Source organism: Danio rerio, chromosome 8 (genome assembly GCF_052040795.2).
Source record: "Danio rerio strain M-AB ecotype USA chromosome 8, GRCz13ab, whole genome shotgun sequence".
Classification (NCBI taxonomy): Eukaryota; Metazoa; Chordata; class Actinopteri; order Cypriniformes; family Danionidae; genus Danio; species Danio rerio.
Genome location: NC_141028.1, coordinates 5,288,819 through 5,311,941, shown reverse-complemented (window position 1 = coordinate 5,311,941; position 23,123 = coordinate 5,288,819). Strand labels below are relative to the sequence as shown.

The window sequence follows — 23,123 nt, the reverse complement described above, 5'->3', positions numbered from 1 at the left end:
GATTAGCCAATCCGGGCCCGTTATAATCCATCTATAGGGGTTCATATAAACGTAGCAATAAAAGTCAGTCCCAAATGTTTCAAGCCCCCACAAAAGACACTACATAACAAAAAGGATTTCTCTAGGATCTAAACATGTAATGATATTATTAATATTTGAATGGTGTCATTTCAAAGTTTCATCCACTATTAAAACTACAGTCTGTTCTGGGTCAAAATGGACTTTATAAAGTCTGAGGGGGAGAAAGATGATAGAGGTTAACACATTTAGTGTAAAATGATGATCACTAACATGAGACTAAAAATAGAGCATGAGCAACATCACAAACACTGATGCGTTTCTATTATCACACACTTCTGATTGTGGAATAAATGAGTCAGAAATGACACATGCAGTAGTGTATGGCTGTGGATGGAGCATTTACACAATCATAACATGAGTAACGGCACGTTTGCTTTAGTATGACAATCCTATTCTCTTATATCTCTTATATATAGCAGTTAGTAAATCCGCATACTATCATCTCAAAAACATATCAGATGCTTTGTTTCCAGTGAAGACTTAGAGAAACTTGTTCATGCTTTTATCAGCAGCAGGGTGGATTACTGTAACGGACTCCTCACTGGTCTTCCCAAAAAGACAGTCAGACAGTTGCAGCTCATCCAGAACGCTGCAGCCAGAATTCTGACCAGAACCAGGAAATCAAAGCACATCACACCTGTTCTCAGGTCTCTAGACTGGCTCCCAGTTACATTCAGAATAGATTTTAAAGTATTATTACTGGTCTATAAATCACTTAATGGCCTAGGACCTCAATACATTACAGATATGTTAACTGAATACAAACCCAACAGATCACTCAGATCATTAAGATCATATAAACTAGATGTTCCAAGAGCTCAGTCAAAGCAGGGTGAATCTGCCTTTAGCCACTATGCCCCTTGCTGCTGGAATCAGCTTCCAGAAATAATCCGATGTGCTCCAACATTAGGCACATTCACATCAAGACTGAAAACACATCTGTTCAGCTGTGCCTTTACTGAATGAGCACTGTGCTGCGTCCGACAGATTGCACTATTATGTTTTTCTCTTCTTCTTAATTCTTTTATATCACATTTTACCCGTTTTTATGTTTTTTTTTGTTTATTTTTTTAAATTATTTTTATTATTTTTTTTATTTTACTTGTGTCTTTTATTCTTGTTTATGTAAAGCACTTTGAATTGCCACTGTGAATGTAATGTGCTATATAAATAAACTTGCCGTGCCTATATGTGTGTGTGTGTGTGTGTGTGTGTGTGCATATAAATGTGTGCTTATGGCTGTTCAATTTATTTGTGACTGTACTGCTTGTGTTTTTATAGTCCTATGGGTGTATGTGTGTGTGTGTGTGTCCAATGTGTTTGTGACTGTACTGTATATGTTTATTACAGTCCTATGGGTTTGTTTGATTATATTTGTGAATGTTCTGTGTGTACAGTATGTGTGCATGCATATGTACATATCTGTGCGTGCATATGTATACATGTGCATGTGTATATGCATGTCTGTGTTTGTGTGTACATTAAACATGTTTATATGTGTTTTTTTACTGTACATATATGTGTGCATGTGTTATTTGTGTGTATTTATATATGCATGTCTGTATATATGTGTGTGCATGTGTATATTTATATACAGTATGTATGTGTGTAGTTGTGTGAATATGTGGGTATGTGTGCGACTGTATTTATATATAGTGTATATTTGTGTGTGTGTGTGTGTATTTATATACAGTAAGTATGTGTATTTATGTTTGTGTGTGTGCAGCTGCGTCAGTGTCAGCTGGAGCTGCAGGAGGTGCGTGTCTCTCACCGGCAGCTGAGCTCTCGACTGGACGAGCTGACGGAGGAGCACAGTCTACAGGCCTTCAGTCCCAGCACACACAACCTGCTCTGCGAGATCGAGCAAAGCATGGAGCAGGAGGAGCTCGAGCAGGAGAGAGAGCAGGTACACACACACACACACATACATACAAACATATAAATAACACCAAAAAAAAAAAACACATGCTCACACACAAACAAGCGTATAATTGTATAATCAAATATCCGTCAGTCCATCGGTCTTTCTGTCTTTCTGTCTGTCTGTCTGTCTGTCTGTCTGTCTGTCTGTCTATCTATCTATCTATCTATCTATCCATTTGTCTATCCGTCCATCAACATCCATCCATCCATCCATCCATCCATCCATCCATCCATCCATCCATCCATCCATCCATCCATCCATCCATCTATCTATCTATCTATCTATCTATCTATCTATCTATCTATCCATTTGTCTATCCGTCCATCAACATCCATCCATCCATCCGTCCATCCATCCATCCATCCATCCATCCATCCATCCATCCATCCATCCATCCATCCATCCATCCATCCATCCATCCATCTATCTATCTATCTATCTATCTATCTATCTATCTGTCTATCTATCTATCTATCTATCTATCTATCTATCTATCTATCTATTCTATCTATCCATTTGTCTATCCGTCCATCAACATCCATCCATCCATCCATCCATCCATCCATCCATCCATCTTACACAAGACGTGCACATACTCACTTGTGTATAGCCCCCTCAGAAGTGCAAAGTTGCATGGGAAGCCTATCAGGTGTCTGGTGCATACGAAGACGAAAAGAGTGTGATTTGTTTCTCCTTCAGCTCCGTCTGCAGTTGTGGGAGGCCTACTGTCAGGTGCGCTCCATCTGCTCTCAGCTCAGAGGAAATGACATCACAGACTCCGCCTTATCCACCGACTCGTCCATGGATGAGTCTTCAGAGACACTGTCGGCTAAGGACGTCCCGACGGGCAGTTTGCACTCTAGTCTTCTGGAGCTGCGCAGACTTACACAAAACCTGCTGGACGGCAATGAATCAACGGTAACAATCACGGGGTCAACAATCAGCAGTTTGGGTTACTATGAAATATTCAGTTGAGGTCAGATATATTAGCCCACCTAAATTTTTAGCCTCCCTGTATAACACATTTCTAATCATAATAGTTTTAATAACTCATCTTTAATAACTGATTTATTTTATCTTTGCCATGATGACAGTAAATAATATTTGACTATATCATTTAAGACACTTCTATACAGCTTAAAGTGACATTTAAAGGCTTAACTAGGTTAACTAGGCAGGTTAGAGTAATTAGGCAAGTCATTGTATAACGATGGTTTGTTCTGTAGACTATCGAAAACAAATATTGACCTTAAAATGGTTTTATAGATAATAAAAACTGCTTTCATTCTAGCCGAAATAAAACATATAAGACTTTCTCAAGAAGAAAAAATATCAGACATACTGTGAAAATTTCCTGAATCTGTTCAACATCATTTGTGAAATATTTGAAAAAGAATAAGCTAATAATTCTGACTTCGTACTGTTATTATTACCAGTAAAGCACATCTCTGGGGGGCTCCAAAGTGTGTAGTATCTTCGTATCATCACACTGAATGTGCAGGCTTTACTACAGTATTCCAGTTCAGCATGTGTTTGTGTGTTTTCAGGGGTCACGGCGCAGCGATGAGGAGGTTTTAGAAGAGCAGGTTCGTAAACTGGGCGAGGAGCTGCGAGATCTCCGAGAACTGTATGAACAGGAGCAGGAGAAAACACACAGCAGCCAGGAGGAGGCGCTACAGCTACATAATCAGGTGCAGATATGTCATCTTTATTAAAACTAGGCATCTTAAAGTGTCCTAGTATTGTGTTAGAGTGTCCTACAACAGATTTAAATGCATTTAAGGTCAGACATTTTTCTCAGAATATTAATTTAATATTAGAAACATTTTTCATTTGAATCAATTGAGGGCTTAAAGGGATAGTTCACCCAAAAATTTAAATTCTACCATTATTTACTCTCCCATCAGCTGTTCCAAATAAGGCATAAACAACGACTACAGAAGTCATTATAACTGCGCTATTAATCCTAGGAAAGTATTTTTTCATATTTTCTCAAATAAAAACATGGCAAACATGAATATTAATACTGATTACATGAATAATTCATTGAAAAACAAACTAGAGCACCTATTTATTCTTATAATTGCAATCTAATTTAATAACAACTTTAATCCATAATTTTCTATAATTTACCTGTACTCTATACTAATGTTCTCCTTAAAGGGATAATTCACCCAAAAAATGAAAATTACCTCACTATTAACTCTTCTTCATATGTTTTTATATCTTCATGATTTTTTTTTTTTTACTGTTGAACACAAAAGATGTTTAGAAGAAAGCTAAAAACCTGTAACTATTGACTTCTATAGTATTTGTTTTCCCTACTATGGAAGTCAATGGTTACAGGTTTTGGGCATTCTACAAAAAATCTTAAGCCAACTCTGCTTTGATTGGTCAGCTGGGCAGGTTAGTTTTGATTGGTGTTTGTATGCTTTTAGCAGGCTGGGATTTTGCAAATGAGATGTGATCATGTTGATGTCGATCTAAAATAAGAATGTATGGCATATTTTGTTACAATATGAAGTAAAAACCATCCTTGTGTATTGTGCTTCTAAACTTTAGAGTTTAAGTTTTTCAAGTGTTTTGTTCAAGTTTTATTTTTTTTAACACACTTCAAGGACATATGTTTGTAATAACTTTAGGCTCTTTATGTTTCTGGGAAAAAAAAATCTATTATGTATGTTTTTTTTAAATATGCATTAGAAACAGTAAAATATTATTGCAATTTAAAATAACTCGGATATATTTTAAAATGTAATTTATTTCTGTGATTCATTGTGACTGCAATAGCACGAGATCCTTCAGAATCATTCTGATATGCTGATTTGTTGTTGGATTATTATGAGTTGTTAATTATTGAAGTTGAGTGTTCAATATTTTGTTCACTATTGTTGTTGCATTGTTCAAAGAATTCTTTGATGAATATAAAAATCAAAAGGACAGAATCTAAATAGAAAGTCTAAAAATTTTGCAACAGTATATATGACTTCATTATCACATCAAATTTCCCGAAAGCAAAGAAGGTCAAGGTGCTCCAGGATTGGCCAGCCCAGTCACCAGATGTAAACATTATTGAGCATGTCTGGGGTAAGATGAAGGAGGCATTGAAGATGAATCCAAAAAGTCTTGATGAACTCTGGGAGTCCTGCAAAAACACTTTCTTTGCTATTCCAGATGACTTTATTAATCAGTGGTTCGAGTGATTGCAGAGATGTATGGATGCAGTCCTCCAAGCTCATGATGGAGTCAGACACAATATTCAAAATTTTTCCACTGCAGCATGACTTTATATTCTATACTGGACATTTTTTCTGTTCAGTGACAAGACTTTTGTTTAAACAAAGTCAGACCTTGCAGTCCTAATGAAATAATTAAAAATCAAGGCATCATTATATTTTAATTTGGTAAAATAAGCGTAATCTAGAGGCCTTTGCCTTTCATATAAGCCACTTCTGATATCAAATGATCAACTAGAAGTCAAGTTATTATTTGCTGTTCCCAAAATTTGGAGAGGCGACAAGACTTTTGTCAGGTAGTGAATGTCTCGTTCATTCAAAACACATAAATTCCTCAGTTAATTAATCTGTTCTGTGTATCCTGAAGGTGGCGCTGCTCTCAGTGGAGGTTTCTTCTTCAAGAGAAGAGAACGAGCGGTTGAGAGCGATGACAGAAGTACACGAACCCAACGAACAGTTGCAGAGCGCTATACGAGACAGAGATGAAGCCATTGCCAAGTATGTCTCTATTGAACATCAATGGCTGCACTCTTCATTATCAGAATCAGAATCTTTATTGTCATTGTACAAAATACAACGAAATTTACATTTGCCCTTCCCTTCAGTTCAGTCCTATTTATCTAAAACAACAACAATAATTAAAAAGAGATAAAAAAATAAGATCAAATAAAGAGTCACAATACAATATTAAAAGTGCGTATGATGTGCATATAAAGTGGCAAGTGCATTTCCAAGCAGCTTTTCAAATTTAAAAGTTAATAAAATGTGAGCCAGAAAGGCATACAATTTAATGTCCAAGTGTATAAAGTGGCAAGTGCATATCCTAGCAGCAAATTAAAAAGATTAAAATAATTTTGGCCAGAAACACCCTCAAATTAATGTCCATTCATTATTGCAACAGCCCTTGGATATGTGCTATTTTTTAGTCTGTTTGTTTTGGCTTTTATGGTTCTATATCGTCTTCCCGAAGGTAACATTTGAAATAGGTGGTATGCTGGATGAGACGAGTCCTCTAAAGATAGATCATCTAAAAAGTAGAAGTTGTGGTTAATTTATTTGGCCTAACCAAGCAAGCCAACCAAGGTGTAGGTGTTTTTTTTTTCTTTAGCTGAATATTAAATAAGTATTTTTTAAACTAAAACTGTGATAACAAAAAAAAAAACACATGCAAAGAGAGGAAAATTGCTTCCTGTGATACAACAGGAAGCTTATTCTCCAGACTTCAGTAGCATAAACACTCAGCACACGCTCTGTCTCACTAGTTAAAAATGATGATTTCATCAAAACATTTAAGATATTGTTAGTGCATGAGTCAGCAAATGCCTTTAATCTCAGAAAAGGATCAGTTTTTACTAGTGCTGGGCAAACATTAATCGTGATAAATCGCATCCAAAGTAAGTTTGAATTGACAATATATGTGTGTGTGCTGTGTATATTTATTATCTATATATACACTCACCGGCCACTTTATTAGGTACACCTGTCCAACTGCTCATTAACACAAATTTCTAATCAGCCAATCACATGGCAGCAACTCAATGCATTTAGGCATGTAGACATGGTCAAGACGATCTGCTGCAGTTCAAACTGAATATTTCCAGGAATATTTCCAGTACCTTGTTGAATCTCTGCCATGAAGGATTAAGGCAGTTCTGAGGGAAAATGGGGTCCAACCCAGTACTAGTAAGGTGTACCTAACAAAGTGGCCAGTGAGTGTAAATACACACATGCATGCATATACTTGAGAATGTTAATTTCTATTTATATATATATATATATATATATATATATATATATATATATATATATATATATATATAAGAATGACTTGATATAAATATAATACGACTTGTATATAAATATTTATGCAAAAAAGTTTTGTTTTGATGTGTGTGTATTACATATATGTAATAAAGATATATAATACACACACATGTATTATATAAAAAAAAAACTTTTATTTTGAATGTGATTAATCTTAACGCAGCACTAGAGATATGACAATTTGTGCAGGCTGTACCCGTTTCTGCCATTCTCCACATGAAGCTGAGATGCAGTTCAGCAGCTCTTCATTTTTCCCTCTGCCGCAGGAAGAAAGCGGTGGAGATGGAGCTGGCCAAATGTAAGATCGACATCATGTCTTTGAACAGTCAGCTGCTGGACGCCATACAGCAGAAACTCAACCTGTCTCAGCAGTTAGAAGCCTGGCAGGTTAGTCTCACACACACACACACACATCAAATCACAAAACACATGTCAACTTGGAAGAACTCAATGTAAGAATAAATCAGCACTGGCCACTATATATAATGTACTGTCAATAAAGCTGATCTCAACTCAAACTATATGGTGTCTAAAAATAAACCTGTAGCACTTTATATTAAGGTGTCCTTGTTACACATTGTATGTGCTTACATACAGGCAGGCCCGGATTAAGAACTCAGGGGCCCCTGGGCACATTGTCTTGTAAGGCCCCCTACCTGGCTGCACCCCTATAGTTGAATTTAAAAAATAAGAATAATATAATAATTTTTAAATAAAATGAATCTATAATTTGTTGCCCACATATTTGTATAAATTATATATAGTACATATGTATTTATAGTCTACAAAGATTTAAATTATTTTTCAAAGCATTGAATAAAGATACTAATAAAACTATATATATATATATATATATATATATATATATATATTTTTTAAGGGTATTCTAATGTATTGCTTTACAACATTCTGTTTAGTTAAGGAAATAAAGATAATTTAAATAGAATAATAATATTAATATGTGATCGCGATTTTTTTGCTCAGAGGAAATACAGTTGTCTGAGCAATATAGTTTTTGCAGAGAGGGAGGCACCTATAATAAGGCTAAACATTATTAAATACCCACGAGACACTTGTGACTTTATATCACATTTGCAAAATTTAAAAAAATGTTTCCTTCCTGTTGAAAATAAATATATTTCCAATCTGATATGTAATGGGAAGAAAAAAAGTAGCACGAGTTCAGCTGATGGTGAATTCGAACCGAGTTGATGACCAATCGCGTCAACACATGATGCTGTGCGCCTTACGAGGTGCGCCACTGCGGCTGTAATGCAACACAGCTCTTTACTCATGTTGTCTCTATCGATCAGGCATCGATGGGCGTAAACCCTGAATAGCTTATTCCAACTAGATGCGCTATTTGCAATTAGCCTAAAAAGACAATCGCGAAATTGTCTTTTTTTTCTCCCCCCTCGCAGGGGCCCCTAGTGCACTCGGGCCCCTGGGCCTGTGCCCATGAGGCCCATTGGTTAATCCGGCCCTGCATACAGGTATGTGCCCACATGAGAACCCCAAACATTATGCAATTCTGAGTGTCTCACACAGGTGAGTGGGCTTGACAAACCACCTGTAAAAAACACACTCTTTCAACTCTGACACATTAACTGAACCAGTATTTGCACCAGAAACGTTCTTACAATCAATCCATATTCATTAAAAAAACGTTAAAATAAAATGTATGAATTTATAAAGTGTGCTTCTATGGAGACCCAGAAGGGACGTGATAGTGGAGAAAAAAATGGGTGGAAGAAAAATAAACTGAGTGATAGGTAAATATATTTTTGAAAGTTTTTGCGTTCCCTCGCAAAACTGTTGTTCGACAAACCCTCCACTTCATACATGACAACAACCCTCATGGTTTTGCTGGGATTGTCCAGTATTTTACACTTTTATCCCATTATTAGGTATTTTCCCATATTTCTCTCATATTTTTAATCTTGAAAGCATGTTGACATAATATAAAAATGTCTGCACTCACTTTCTTTCCATTAAAGCTGTGCGTCGATCAGCACCCCGCATAAGCAAGCTCTGAATCAATAATTGCATGTATAAGCGCTGACTGACTCCCAGATCAGCTGTACACGCCATTTAAAGAGGAGCTAAAGTGCAGGACAATTTGGAATTCGGGTGTGCGTATAAACAGACAAATACACTTAATAATATGTAAACATGCCCGGACGTCCTGCGTGTTTTATTTTAACTCTTAAATGAGCACAAACCGTTAAAGTATGCTTTTGTTATCAGTGCATTCGCAGTGACACCTCTGTTATCGAACAAAACAAAACAAGAGATTCATTTGCTGCTCTTCACTTGTTTGATAACAGAGTTTCACTTTAAATGGTGTGTACAGAAGCTGATCTGGGATCAATTTATCATACGGAGCGCGTCTGTCAGTCAGTGCTTATACATGCATTCACAGATTCAGAGGTTGCATATAAGGGGCGCTGATCGATGCACAGCTTTAATGGAAAGAAAGTAAATGCAGACATTTTTATATTAATTTAAACATGCTCTCAAGAATAAAAATATGACTTCAACTGCTACAAAGAAAATGTTGGTACAAAGGTGGAAACCTCCTCATGATCTCTCAGTTAAGCACTGGTTACATTCATTATTGGAAATACTGTATCTGGAACTGTCATCAGCACGGATCAACCATGCCAAAGTGGACATTCTTACGGCATGGAAAATCTACATATGCAACGTCAAAGAAATCTTGGACACTTAACCCTCATCTGATGCTACAGATGACAACTTAATGTAAATTTTCCAACAGCTTGGTCTAAACTATAGTTATTCTGTGTTTCCTGATGTGCGTATAATGGGGTGGGGGGATGGGGAATATACTGTATATGGGGTTATATCTGTTAAAAGTATTTTGTTATCTGATTGTAAAAATTGTATATTCTCACTTTCCGAAATAAAAAACTGAATTACAAAAAAAAAAAAAGAATAAAAATATGAGAGAAATATGGGAAAATACCTAATAACAGGATATAATGGTAAAATACGGGACAATCCCAGCAAAAACAGGAGGGTTGTCATGTATGAAAGGTGTTTGTCGAACAACAGTTTTGCAAGATAACACAAAACATCTTTGCGAGGGAATGCAAAAACTTTCAAAAACAGTTTTACCAATCACTCTTTTTTTTTCTCCACCCCTTCCGTGTCTCCGTAGTGCTTCAAACAGGTGAGTGGGCTTGACAAACCACCTGTAGAAAGACACAAAAAAAGCAAACAAAAAAACTCTTACTCTAGCACTTTTACAATTAATGAATAGTACTCTTAACAAGGACACCTAAAAGGTGTAGTTCATGCAAAAATACAAAGTGACCTCGTAATTTATTCTCATATTCATGTGGTTTTAAACCTTTATGATTTTTTTTTATTCTGTTGAAAACAAAAGAAGATACTTTGAAGAATGCTGGTTGTTGGCGACCATTGACTTCCATGGTTTGAAATGTACTTATTTACCCCCACACTTCAAAACCTCACCATGTTTAACAGGTTTAGACACTGCATTCATCAGCACTTTATAATCCTGGAGCAGTAAATGCTTTTTTTGTGTCTAATGAACAGGAGCGTCTCCTTCAGCATCTTCCTCTCTTATTTCTCCTTCCTTTCTGTATGTTTAAAGTCAACATGAAATCAGGATTATTATCTTCAAGACAAATTTCTGATCCTATTTGCATGTGTTAAATTAATGCATTATATTAACAAGCTAAATACACAAATACAAAATTAAATACAATAAATGTAACATACTTAACATAAAAATATAATATACAATGGATAGCTTATACAGTCAAAGTCAGAATTGTTAGCCCCCCTTTGAATTTGTTTTTCTTTTAATATTTCCCAAATGATGTTGAACAGATTCAGGAAATTTTCACAGTATGTCTGATAAAATTTTTTCTTCTGAAAAAGTCTTATTTGTTTTATTTCGGCTAGAATAAAAGCAGTTTTTAATTTTTTAAAAGCCATTTTAAGGTCAAAATGATTAGCCCCTTTAAGCTTTAAACGTTTTTTCGAGTCTACAGAACAAACCATCATTATACAATAACTTGCCTAATTACCCTAACCTGCCTAGTTAACCTCATTAACCTAGTTAAGCCTTTAAATGTCACTTAAGCTGTATAGAAGTGTCTTGAAAAATATCAAGTAAAATAATATTTACCGTCATCATGACAAAGATAAAATAAATCTGTTATTAGAGATGAGTTATTAAAACTATGCAACTAAGTTTAGAAATGTGTTAATAAAATCTGCTCTCAGTTAAACAGAAATTGGGGGGGGGGAATAAACGGGGGCAAATAATTCGGACTTCAACTGCTTATAAATGTCATTTATTTATTCATATTTTGTCATCACTAATAGTGAATATAGTTTTGACAATGAAATGACGTTAAAATATGAATCAATTTTTTGTAATAAAAGTACAAAAAAGCATCCAGACTTTTAAAATTTACGATAATCATACTCAGTATTACTTAAGTCATTAATGTGTATTATAAAAGAATGAAGGCGAGGCAGTGGCGCAGTAGGTAGTGCTGTCGCCTCACAGCAAGAAGGTTGCTGGGTCGCTGGTTCGAACCTCGGCTCAGTTGGCGTTTCTGTGTGGAGTTTGCATGTTCTCCCTGCGTTCGCGTGGGTTTCCTCTGGGTGCTCCGGTTTCCCCCACAGTCCAAAGACATGCGCTACAGGTGAATTGGGTAGGCTAAATTGTCCATAGTGTATGAGTGTGTGTGTGTGAATGTGTGTGTGGATGTTTCCCAGAGATGGGTTGCGGCTGGAAGAGTATCCGCTGTGTAAAAACTTGCTGGATAAGTTGGCGGTTCATTCCGCTGTGGCTACCCCAGATTAATAAAGGGACCAAGCCGACAAGAAAATGAATAAATAAAAGAATGAAAAAAAAAAAACTATTATTATACGCATACACTATGAAATACGCATATTATAATAGTATAAAATATGCATATTATAAAGGTTAAACTAATAAACTTTTAAAAAATGCATGGAAACACTCTGAAGGAAGATCTAATATCAACTTTCAGATTTCAGATTTAAGTCAAGTTTCATGTTGACTTTATACCTTTGTTGAGTGTATGAATGTTTGTGTGCGTGTGTGTGTTGTCTGAAAGTTCAGTCTTCCTCATCCAAAACAAGGATAAACACACTTTTGACAGTCTATGAATGTGTGTTATGGAAGGCAATCTGTACCAGAAGTCTTTAAACAAAATTTGATCAAGACTTGCAATTTGACACTGTAAATGTGTCCATTTTATGACAAATCTCAGTTCACAACTGACCATAGATATATACACTAGATATTGCATAGGGACCCTGAGCATGCGTCTATAGCGCCGCCACATTGGTACAGTGCTCCCAGGACAAATGTCATTCAACCGCACTAGTCAAGACAGTGTTATTACGTGAAGATGCGGGACTTTAACGCTGTGTACAAGTGTAGTAACGAGCAAACAAAGAAAACAAAGCACAAAGGCAGAACATTTCATAGGTAAGATTAAGTGTTTTTCTGTTTTTGTATGTTCTGAACTTTTGTGCTAATCAGGTAACGTTATTGATGATAATAGTCACTTACTGCATTCACCATACGGCAAAGCAGCTCCAACTCGCACTAAACACTCGGCTTATGCTAGTTTTGTTGAATAAAATCAGCAAACAATGCAAAAGAAATATGACAACGAGATGCTGCGCTGCCAGAAAATTGTATTATTGTCGGCTCAGTGAACGAGTCGTTCGGGGGATTCATTCACAAATCGAATCGAATCGAATCGAATCGCTCCCTCCGTCAGTATGAGAAGTAAAAGCAGGAGAGGAGGTGTGTTTCAGGACATGATTAGATCAAATTTAACAGGGAGGGTGAATAGTACATTTCTGTACACACAAACACAAGCTTTTTGTCAGGAATGGCTGTGCGGTCACTGATCCATCAATGTTGAAAAGTGATGTAAAATTATAATTTTCGTAATTAGAAAAAAAAAATTACATACTAGCATCCAGGAAAACTCCCGATCACAGATATATGTGTATACGTGTATATCTCTGGCTTTGAATGGCCACAGTCCTCCACTGTACCTTGGTCCCGCATTCATTTTAAAGGAGCGCTACCCTGTACCAAGATGGCGGCGCTATTGACGCATTCCGTCCAATAGACAACAAAAGGCCAGGCGACATCTAGTGTATATATCTATGACAACTGACTATATTAAAATAAGGTCATTTCCAATTCAGTTTCTAATGACACTTATGTCTTTTTCAAGAAAACTTCTTCTTTAGAACTTCAAATGTTTTCAGAAATATGAGAAGATTAAAGGGGAGCTAAATCTCCAACACTATTCTTTAAAACATCACAATGTCTTTCCCTGCAATATCTGAATATATATTCTGTGCAAAATTCTTTATAGATATCCAGTCCTTTATAACAGTGGTCACACAAAAAATATAAATAAAATATGTACACCTACATAAGTAACCCAAACAGTATTACATGTCTTAACACTAAAAATGAAAAAAAAAAAAAAAAAGATTAATATTTATGTAAGGTTTGAACTCAGGTCAGCAGCGTCGTAACGCAACGTGCTGACCATTAGACCACAATGGCACTGTTATGCTAGTGCGTTTGGAAGAAAAAATAAGTATTGCACTGTTACCTCCCCCGACGGCCCGCACTCACATTACATTCAGGCCTGGGCACACTTACATCATCAATGTTGCGCTGTTCAGTAAGCGCTCTCACTCAGCACACTGGAGATTTCTCTAGTTATAGCACTTTTGTCGTTTGAAATGCAGTGACACGCAGTCAAATATTTCGCAGAACAGATCAGCCACTTTTGACGTTCATAAAGTCCTCATGCTGCTGGAATTAGGAGGTTTACTGAAGGTGCAGCCAGGGCTGGAGCAAGCTGAACTGCCGCTCTAAGCAGAGGATGATCACGCCGCCCTCAACCCCAATGTGAAAACGAAAGTGACCGGTTATGAAAATGAAGTGAGGTGTTGCGGACCTCTATTCTGCCGCCCTATGCGCGGATATAACTGAGAATGCGCGGGTGCTGAGGGAGGGAGGTGCCGCGGACACCGCACTCTCTATTCTGCCGCCCTATGCGCGGATATAACTGAGGACGCGCGGGTGCTGAGGGAGGTAGGTGTCGCGGACACTGCGCTCTTTATTCTGGCGCCCTATTCGCGGATATAACTGAGGACGCGTGGGTGTCGCGGACCTCTATTCTGCCGCCCTATGCGCGGATATAACTGAGGACACGCGGGTGCTGATGGAGGTGTCGCTGACGGCGCTCTCTGTATTCTTGCATCTATGCGCGAATATATCTGAGGACGTGGGTGGTGAGGGAGGTGCCGCGGACATAACTGAGGACGCGGGTGGTAAGGGAGGTGTCGCGGATGCCGCCCTTTCTATACTGCCGCCCTAGGCGGCCGCCTAGGTTGCCTCTATGGACGCGCCGGCCCTGGGTGCAGCTGTCGTGCAGTGAGGGGTTTGCGTCTTTAATAAACTAGGACAGTTTGCCTACATTAAACAGTGAGAATGATGAATTAATCCATATAAAACAGTCCCTTAGGGCGTACTCACACTATGTACAGTTGCCTTGATCCGGGCCAAAGCACGCTTGTCCCCCCTCCTGTCTCCCCCGATGGCCCGCACTCACATTACAATCGGGCCTGGGCACGCTTACGTCATTGATGCTGCGCTGTTCAGTAAGCGCTCTCACTCAGCACAGTGAAGATTTCTCCAGTTATTTCGCTTTAGTCGTTAGGGATGCGGTGACACACAGTCAAATATTTCGCCAAACAGATCAGCCACTTTTGACGCTCATAAACAATGATAAAGCCCTCGTGCTGCAGGAATTAGGAGGTTTGCTGAAGGTGCGCAGCTGTCGTGCAGTGAGGGGTTTGCGTCTTTAATAAACTACGGCAGTTTGCGTTCACTGCACAGTGAGAATGATTATGTAATCCATATGAAACAGTCCCTTAAAAGTCACGTCTCGCTTTCAGTTTTGGGCTTTGCCGCGTTTTGCACTCACACACAAGCGTACCGCGCCAAAGCCCAAGTGATCCGCGCTCAGGCACACCTCCTCCAACCGTGCCAGGGCTGGCCAAGTGAACCGTGCCTAAGCCCGATTCAGCGCACTCACACTTCTCAAACGATCCGGGAAACGGGCCTGGCCACAGTTCGGATAGCATAGTGTGAGTAGGCCCTTAAAAGTCACGTCTTGCTTTCAGTTTCGGGCTCAGGCTCCTTGTGCACTCACACACACAAGCGTACCGCGCCAAAGCCCAAGTGAACCACGCTCAGGCCCACCTCTTCCAACCAGGCCAGAGCCAGCCAAGTGAACTGTGCCTGAGCCCGATTCAGCGCACTCACACTTCTCAAATGATCTGGGAACCGGGCCTGGGCATGGATCGGATAGCATAGTGTGAGTACGCCCTTAGAGCAACCGACTCCCATGTGAAGAGTCGCCTGGTGGGGTTACACGAGTTAGATGTGAATTTGATTAGAACGGCAAACATGGGTAAAAATTGTTAATTACAACAGTTGCACTCCAGACCAACAGTTGAGAGGCTTTAGTAAAGATTGGTAATTTACCAAAATGTTGTTTTGAAGAAAACTTAAGCTATTCTACGCACTCTGGGTCATCCATTACATTCTGAGTTTCCATTAAATTATCATGAATGAAACTAACAACTGTTTCGTTACGATGCCCATTAAAATTAATAAGTAAATAATATAAGTTAATATAATAAGTAAATAAATAAATAAATAAATAGTTAATAATAATTACAATTAAATATAAAAATTGTAATGTGTAGCAGTTGTTTCATTAACACTTTTTAATAACAGTTTATTTATTATTGATTTTATTAATTACGTTTAATTAGGAAGTTGTCTGATTTATTGTATGTTTTATGATGGTAAAGTTGGCTAGCATTAGACTTCCGCATGACTTTTGTCCCTGATGGCCTTCCATAGTGTGTGTGTGAGTGTGATTGTTTAACTCTGAGCTTCCCTTGTCTCTCTCTCCGCCTGCAGTTTGCCTCCTCAGGGCTGTTCACTGTATGGCTCTTGTGGTTTCTGATCTAGTGGCCTTTCTCAGCCTCCATTCGTCCCCTTCTCCCCTCTGGTCAATCCCTCCTGCCTTAGAGGTGAGGTGAGCGGAGCTAACCGTCCCCATCATGTCCATTCTCGGGGTCACCAGGTCATGGGGTCATTGTGATGTGCTTCATCACCAGTTCTTCAGTGCATGCTCACAATAATTCTGATGTAGTGGAGTGAATTGTTCGCCTGTAGGGTCAAGAACAATATTGTTTTGGATACTTTAATGGTATTTAGAAATATTTTGAAGTAGATTGATGTTTTTATTTACATTTTTGTTTAGGTTTTGGTCATTTTGCTTGGTGTTATTGACATTTTTTTTATATATATATTTATTTTAAGTATAAATATGTTTTATATTATTCAATTGATTTGACTTCAGTGTTAGTGATGTTAGCATTTTAGAATCACTGTTCAATTAAGTTTTAATAGTTAATACACATTACTACCTGACAAAAGTCTTGTCGCCTATCCACGTTTTAGGAACAACACATAATAACTTGACTTCTAGTTGATCATTTGGTATCAGAAGTGGATTATATGAAAGGTAAAGGCCTCTAGATTACGCTTATTTTACCACAATAAATTATGATCATGCCTTGATTTTTAATAATTTCATTAGGACAGTAAGGTCTGACTTTATTTAGACAAAAGTCTTGTCACTGAACAGAGATAATGTCCAGTATAGAATATAAAGTCATACTGCAGTGGAAACAGAATGAATATTATGTCTGACTCCATCATGAGCTTGGAGGACTGCATCCATACATCTCTGCAATGACTCAAATCAGTCATCTGCCATGCCAAAGGAAGCGTTCTTGCAGGACTCCCAGAGTTCATCAAGATTCTTTGGATTCATCTTCAAAGCCTCCTCCATCTTACCCCAGACATGCTCAATAATGTTCATGTCTGGTGACTGGGCTGGCCAATCCTTGAGCACCTTGACCTTCTTTGCTTTCAGGAGCTTTGATGTGGAGGCTGAAGTATGAGAATGAGCGCTATCCTGCTGAAGAATTTGCCCTCTCCTGTGGTTTGTAATGTAACGGGCAGCTCAAATGTCTTGATACCTTAGGCTGTTGATGTTGCCATCCACTCTGCAGATCTCTTGCACACCCCCATACTGAATGTAACCCCAAACCATGATTTTCTTCTTCACCAAACTTGACAGATTTCTGTCAGAATCTTGGCTCCATGTGGGTTCCAGTAGGTCTTCTGCTGTATTTGTGATGATTGTGCTGAAGTTCAACAGATGATTCTGAAAAACGACCTTCCACTTTACAAATGATCAACTAAAAGTCACGTTATTATTTGTTGCTCCTACAACTGGGATCGACGACAAGACTTTTCAGGTAGTGTAATAATTAAATTATTTTAATTATTTTACCAAATAGTGGTAAACAGAGCAAAAACAATTTCACAGTATTTACAATTATATTTTACTTCTGAGAATGTCCAATTTCATTTAATTTGGCTGGAATAAAAACATACAGTTAAGTCAGAATTATTAGCCACCATTACAATTTCCTTTCTTTTTTAAATATTTCCCAAATGATGTTTAACAGAGCAAGGAAATTTTCACAGTATGTCTGATAATATTTTTTCTTCTAGGAAAAGTCGTATTTGTTTTATTTTAGCTAGAATAAAAGCAGTTATTAATTTTTTAAAACACCATTTTAAGGGCAATATTATTAGCCATTTAAGCTATATTTTTTCGATAGTCTACAGAGCAAACCATCGTTATACAATAACTTGCCTAATTACCCTAACCTCCCTAGTAATCCTAGTTAAGCCCTTAAATGTCACTTTAGCTGTATTGAAGTGTCTTGAAAAATATCTAGGCTAAACTACACTTGAAAGTGTTTGGGCCTCTCATACGTACAGACAGACAGTTTTGTCTATTTACTAGGCAGGGATTTGAGTTGCATCTCAGAGCAGACATTATAAAGCAAGTGTTCATGTTTATCGTCTTCACTCACCGCTCAGTGTGTGAAAGTTAAGCGCTGAATGATGTGCGTTTCTCTCTCAGGATGACATGCACAGAGTAATCGATCAGCAGCTGATGGACAAACACCAGGAGGAGTGGAAGGATCCTCCGTTCTCCTTCAGCAGACGAGGAGCCGCTGCTTCCAGACCAACACAGCGCCTGGCAGATCGAGACAAGCCACTCTTTTCATTCTTCAAGAAGAACTGAGATCAGGAGGAGAGAGAGAGAGAAGAGGACAGCAAACCACAGGAAGACTCAATCTGCAGATCAGTGGTTCTCACCTGGGTTTGGACGACTAACTCTAATATGCATTCATTGGTTGCATTGGTGCACTCCAAAATATGCATTAGGATTTTTAATACTAACAGATAAAACTGTGAGATCCACATGGATGGAGAATTTATATGCAACTCAAATAACTCAAATAAGAATAACTACATTTATACATTTATAAACACAGGCAAGTCCAAAATTAATCATAGCCCTGGCAAATTTGGACTTGTTCATGTGAAAATGAAAGCTGAAATATATTTATATTCCACAATAATGCCACTTATTATTATCTTATTATTGTCTTACTATCTCTTGGGAGAAGCTTGTGTCATTTCTGGTCACAAAAAAACTTTAAGGAAACTTTAAGTCACAATTTGCCAGGGGTATGAATCATTTTGAGCTTGACTATATGCACACACACGTACACTTAGGCCCTGTTTACACTGCCATTTAAATGCGACCCAATTCTGATTCTTTGCTTATACGTAACACAGATCGGATCTGTTCTATGACCTTGCGAACGAGCAAAAAATTCATGCATTCGGATATTCAGAGATTGGTTTCAGTCCTCCTTCATATGTGGAAATCAATCAGATTTGTGATATGTGACAACGCGACTCATGTAAACAGGCAGAACGGATTTGTTGAGGCATTCTGTTTTGTACGTGCTTAAACTTGCGACAATGTGGTGCTTCTCCACGGTTTAATGACGTAGAAACAAAGAGCATGTGTGGAGAAGCTGACACGGTAAACAACAACAACAACGACAGAGGAAACACAGACTTGTGGTCAGTCGCCACAATTTGCTCCCACTAGACCTGAGATCTCTCTCGTATCCACAAATTCCTCTGAATGGTGGAGGACATCATATATAAACCGTAGGAGCAAGCTGCGATGACGGCCCTTTTCCTCCTCCTGCCCCTTAAAATAATTTTAAAGTTGGATGAACTGCGCATATTTCGCAGAGCTAAAAGCAAGACGATTTTTAGTAGCTTGTGTGGCGCAGATGCTAGAACCTGCTTTTACGCACGCGCGTTGTCATAAATTGTATAGCAAGTGTAAACACATGAATCAGATATGGGTCACAATTAAAACAACGTGTAAATGGACAAGCAAAACAATCTGATGTAGGCAACAAATCAGAATTGGGCATCAAGACCTGACAGTGTAAATGGGGTCATAGATACTGATGTGCATTCATTGGTAGTATAGATGCAATCAGATGTTTATGGCAACATTTAGTTAATTAATTTCATTAATGTAATATAAATATATTTGCATAATTGTTTGAAATGGGGAAAAAAATAACGCTAAATTTAGATTTAATTTTTATAAACAAAATAATATTTTCGTAAATGTAATTCTAATGAATATTTGCATTACTTGCACAAAATAAAGCAGATCTAAATGTACAAGTATTTTTTTACAAATATGAATAAAAATATATTTTGTTAAAATATAATTTTCAAATACTGTTTATTTATTTATTCAGTTTAATTAATTAATAAATACAAATGTATACATGTAGATATTTTGATTTATGAATTTGAACTGCATATAAATATACATACATATATATATACATACATATATATATAAATATATATATATATATATATATATATATATATATATATATATATATAAATATATATATATATATATATATAAATATATATATATATATATATATATAAATATATATATATATATATATATATATATATATATATATATATATATATATAAATATATATATATATATATATATATATATATATATATATATATATATAAATATATAAATATATATATATATATATATATATATATATATATATATATATATATATATATATATATAGTTGCATATATGTTGAATTTAACTTAACCAAAGAACATTTATTTTAGTTTTAAAGAAATTGAGTAATTTGAAACTGTTATAATTTTTGAGAATAGAAATCTGTTACATTATTGCTTAAATGTGATATGGAAATCAAATTTATAAATCTAAAACTGTTTAATAAAATCTAAATTTAGCCCTAAATATTTTAAGTGCATTTAAGTGCAACCAACAGAAACCGAAATGTCGAATAATGCATTAAAATTTCAATACCAAAAACGCAGTGTAAAATACTTTACAAAAAGTTTCCATTAGATAATGTATTTATTCATCTTTATTAATGTTAGTTTAAAAAAATAAAGTAATTCATTGTTAGTTCATGTTAACTCACGATTCATTAACTAATGAAAAACAAGCACGACTTTGGATTTTAATAATGCATTAGCAAACGTTGAACAATGATTAATTATTGCTGTACAGGCATTGTACATTATTAGTTCATGCCAGTAAATGCATTAACTACTGGAACCTTTATGTAAACCAAAAACACAAAGGCATTTATGGGGTTGAGAACCACTGCTCTACCAAGCCCAATCGTCTGACGGCTTTCAGCCATTCTGCACTTTATCCATACCTACAAACCTCAGTCGGAAACAGCACGAGGCTCTGTTCGACAGGTTTTCCAGAATTCTCCAGTGCGTTTGGCCTGCGAGTGCCTCAGAAAAGCTTCTCCTCAGCTCACTGCCAGAGGCTCATCACAGATCCAGAGACCAAACTCAGGATGAATATCACAGAACGGTCTTCAACATCAGCCTGTAGATTCAGGCCCGCACACAATCTGTGCTGATTTCAGGAGAGAACACATGGAAGGATATGAGAAACCTATAGTATTATTGAAATGATGATGAGATGATGATGATGTCAAAAGTGTCATGGCTGCTGCATTTCGGCATTTTTTTTGCTGTAATTGTGCTGCACAATTTAGAGGGGGCACGTCCGGGATCTTTTTTTTCTAGCTTTAATGTTGCATCTTTTTTAGGGAGTACCAAATAGAAAGAAAGGGAAAAAGGAGTGACATTTAAAAAATATTTATATTTTTTAATTGAGTCATCAAATCTACGAACCATCACAAAATTTGGACCTCATCCGGGATGCTTTATTCTTCCTTTCTTACACCCTTGGTGGCGAGTAAAAAAAAGGAGAGTTTTTAAATATGATTTTATTTTTAAATTCACAGTCATGAAATATTATGCTACGAAGCAGCACAAAATTGGGGGCTCGTCCGGGATGCATAATTGCCCCTTTATTGTTACAACCCTGGTGGACATTAACAAAAAAATTAGATTTAGTTTTCACTGTTAACAAACATTAAAATACCAAGTTTAAAAAAAATGGGGGCTCATCCAGGATCGTCCTATATGATCGCACCCTTGGTGAGGAGTAACAAAAAAATAAGTTTTTCAAAAAGATTTTATTTTTATATTCAAATCAAAATCATCAAGTGATCAAATATTAGGCTACAAAGCATCACAAAATTGGGGGCTCGTCCGGGATCCTTAATTCTTACATTCTTGGTGGTAACAAAAAATTAAAAATGGAAGCAAGGGTGATGTTTCAAAAAGATTTTATTTTTATATTCAGTCTGCAAACCTTAGGTTACGAAGCATCACCAATATTAGGGGCTCATCCGGGATCAAAAGTTTTTCAAAAAGATTTTATTTTTAAATTCCCTTTCTTCAAATGTTAGGCTACGAAGCAGCACAAAATTGGGGGGCTCGTCCGGGATCATCCTTTGTTACATCTTTCATAAGGAGTAAAAAAGAAGGAAGGTTAAAGGCTTTTTAAAAAGATTTTATTTTTAGATTGCCAGTCTTCAAATATTAGGGTACGAAGCATCCCAAAATTGGGGGCTCGTCCGGGATCCTTAATTCTTCCTTTGTTACACCCTTGGGGTTGAGTAACAAAAAAAAAATTGAGAAGTGAAGTGGTTTAAAAAAGATTTTATATTTATATTTAGTCAGCAAACCTTAAGTTACGAAGCATCACAAAATGTGGCGTCTCATCTGGGATCATCCTTTATTACATCCTTGGTGAGGATTAACAAAAAGGGTTCCGTTTTTAAAAAAAGATTCTATTTTTAAATTCACTTTTAAATTATCAAACAGACTACGGAGTTTCATAAGTTGGGGGGCTCGTCCGGGATTCTCCTATAGGGTTACACCCTTGGTGAGGAGTAACAAAAAAGGAGAGTTTTTAAAAACTTTATTTTTATATTACGTCATCAAACATTAGGCTATGAAGCATCACAAAATTGGGGGCTCGTCTAGGATGCTTAATTCCTCCTTAATTGTTACACTCTTGGTGGTAAGAAAAAGGGAAGCAAGAGTGATGTTTCAAGAAGGTGTAATTTTATATTCAGTCACCGAACCTTAGGTTGCAAAGGATCACAAAAATCGGGGGCTTGTCCGGGATCACCCTTTATTGTTACATTCTAAAAATGGGTTCAGTTTTCTAAAAGTTTTTATTTTTAAATTCTCTATCACCAAACAACAGACTACAAAGTCTCATAATTTGGGGGGCTCTGGAATTGTCCTACATGATTCCACCTTTGGTGAGGAGTAGCAGAGTTTTTTTCAAAAGATTTTATTGTTAAATTCACAGTCTTCAAATATTAGGCTACGAAACTACACAAAATCGGGGGCTTGTCAGGGATGCGTAATTCTCATTTAATGTTACATCAGTGGTGATGAGTAACAAAAAAGCAAAAGCAAAAGGAATGTTTCAAAAAACCTTGTCCGGGGGCTTGTCCGGGATTGTCATATATTTTT

General features: G+C 36.8%; 1 protein-coding gene across 6 annotated transcripts in view; it reads left to right on the top strand.

The window, feature by feature from the left end:
• Window positions 1–19,905, top strand: part of bicdl1 (BICD family like cargo adaptor 1) — a 71,569-nt gene extending 51,664 nt beyond the window's left edge. The window contains exons 5-12 of one of the 6 annotated variants that reach the window (XR_015496800.1): window positions 1,808–1,987; window positions 2,705–2,923; window positions 3,553–3,696; window positions 5,609–5,739; window positions 7,332–7,452; window positions 16,133–16,250; window positions 18,222–18,639; window positions 18,834–19,748. Coding sequence is in view for 1 of the 6 variants with exons in the window: in NM_001442753.1 (NP_001429682.1) it covers window positions 1,808–1,987; window positions 2,705–2,923; window positions 3,553–3,696; window positions 5,609–5,739; window positions 7,332–7,452; window positions 18,222–18,386 (960 nt within the window). In the remaining 5 variants the exon portion in view is untranslated. 6 annotated transcript variants of the gene reach the window in all.
• Window positions 19,906–23,123: the final 3,218 nt, after the last annotated feature.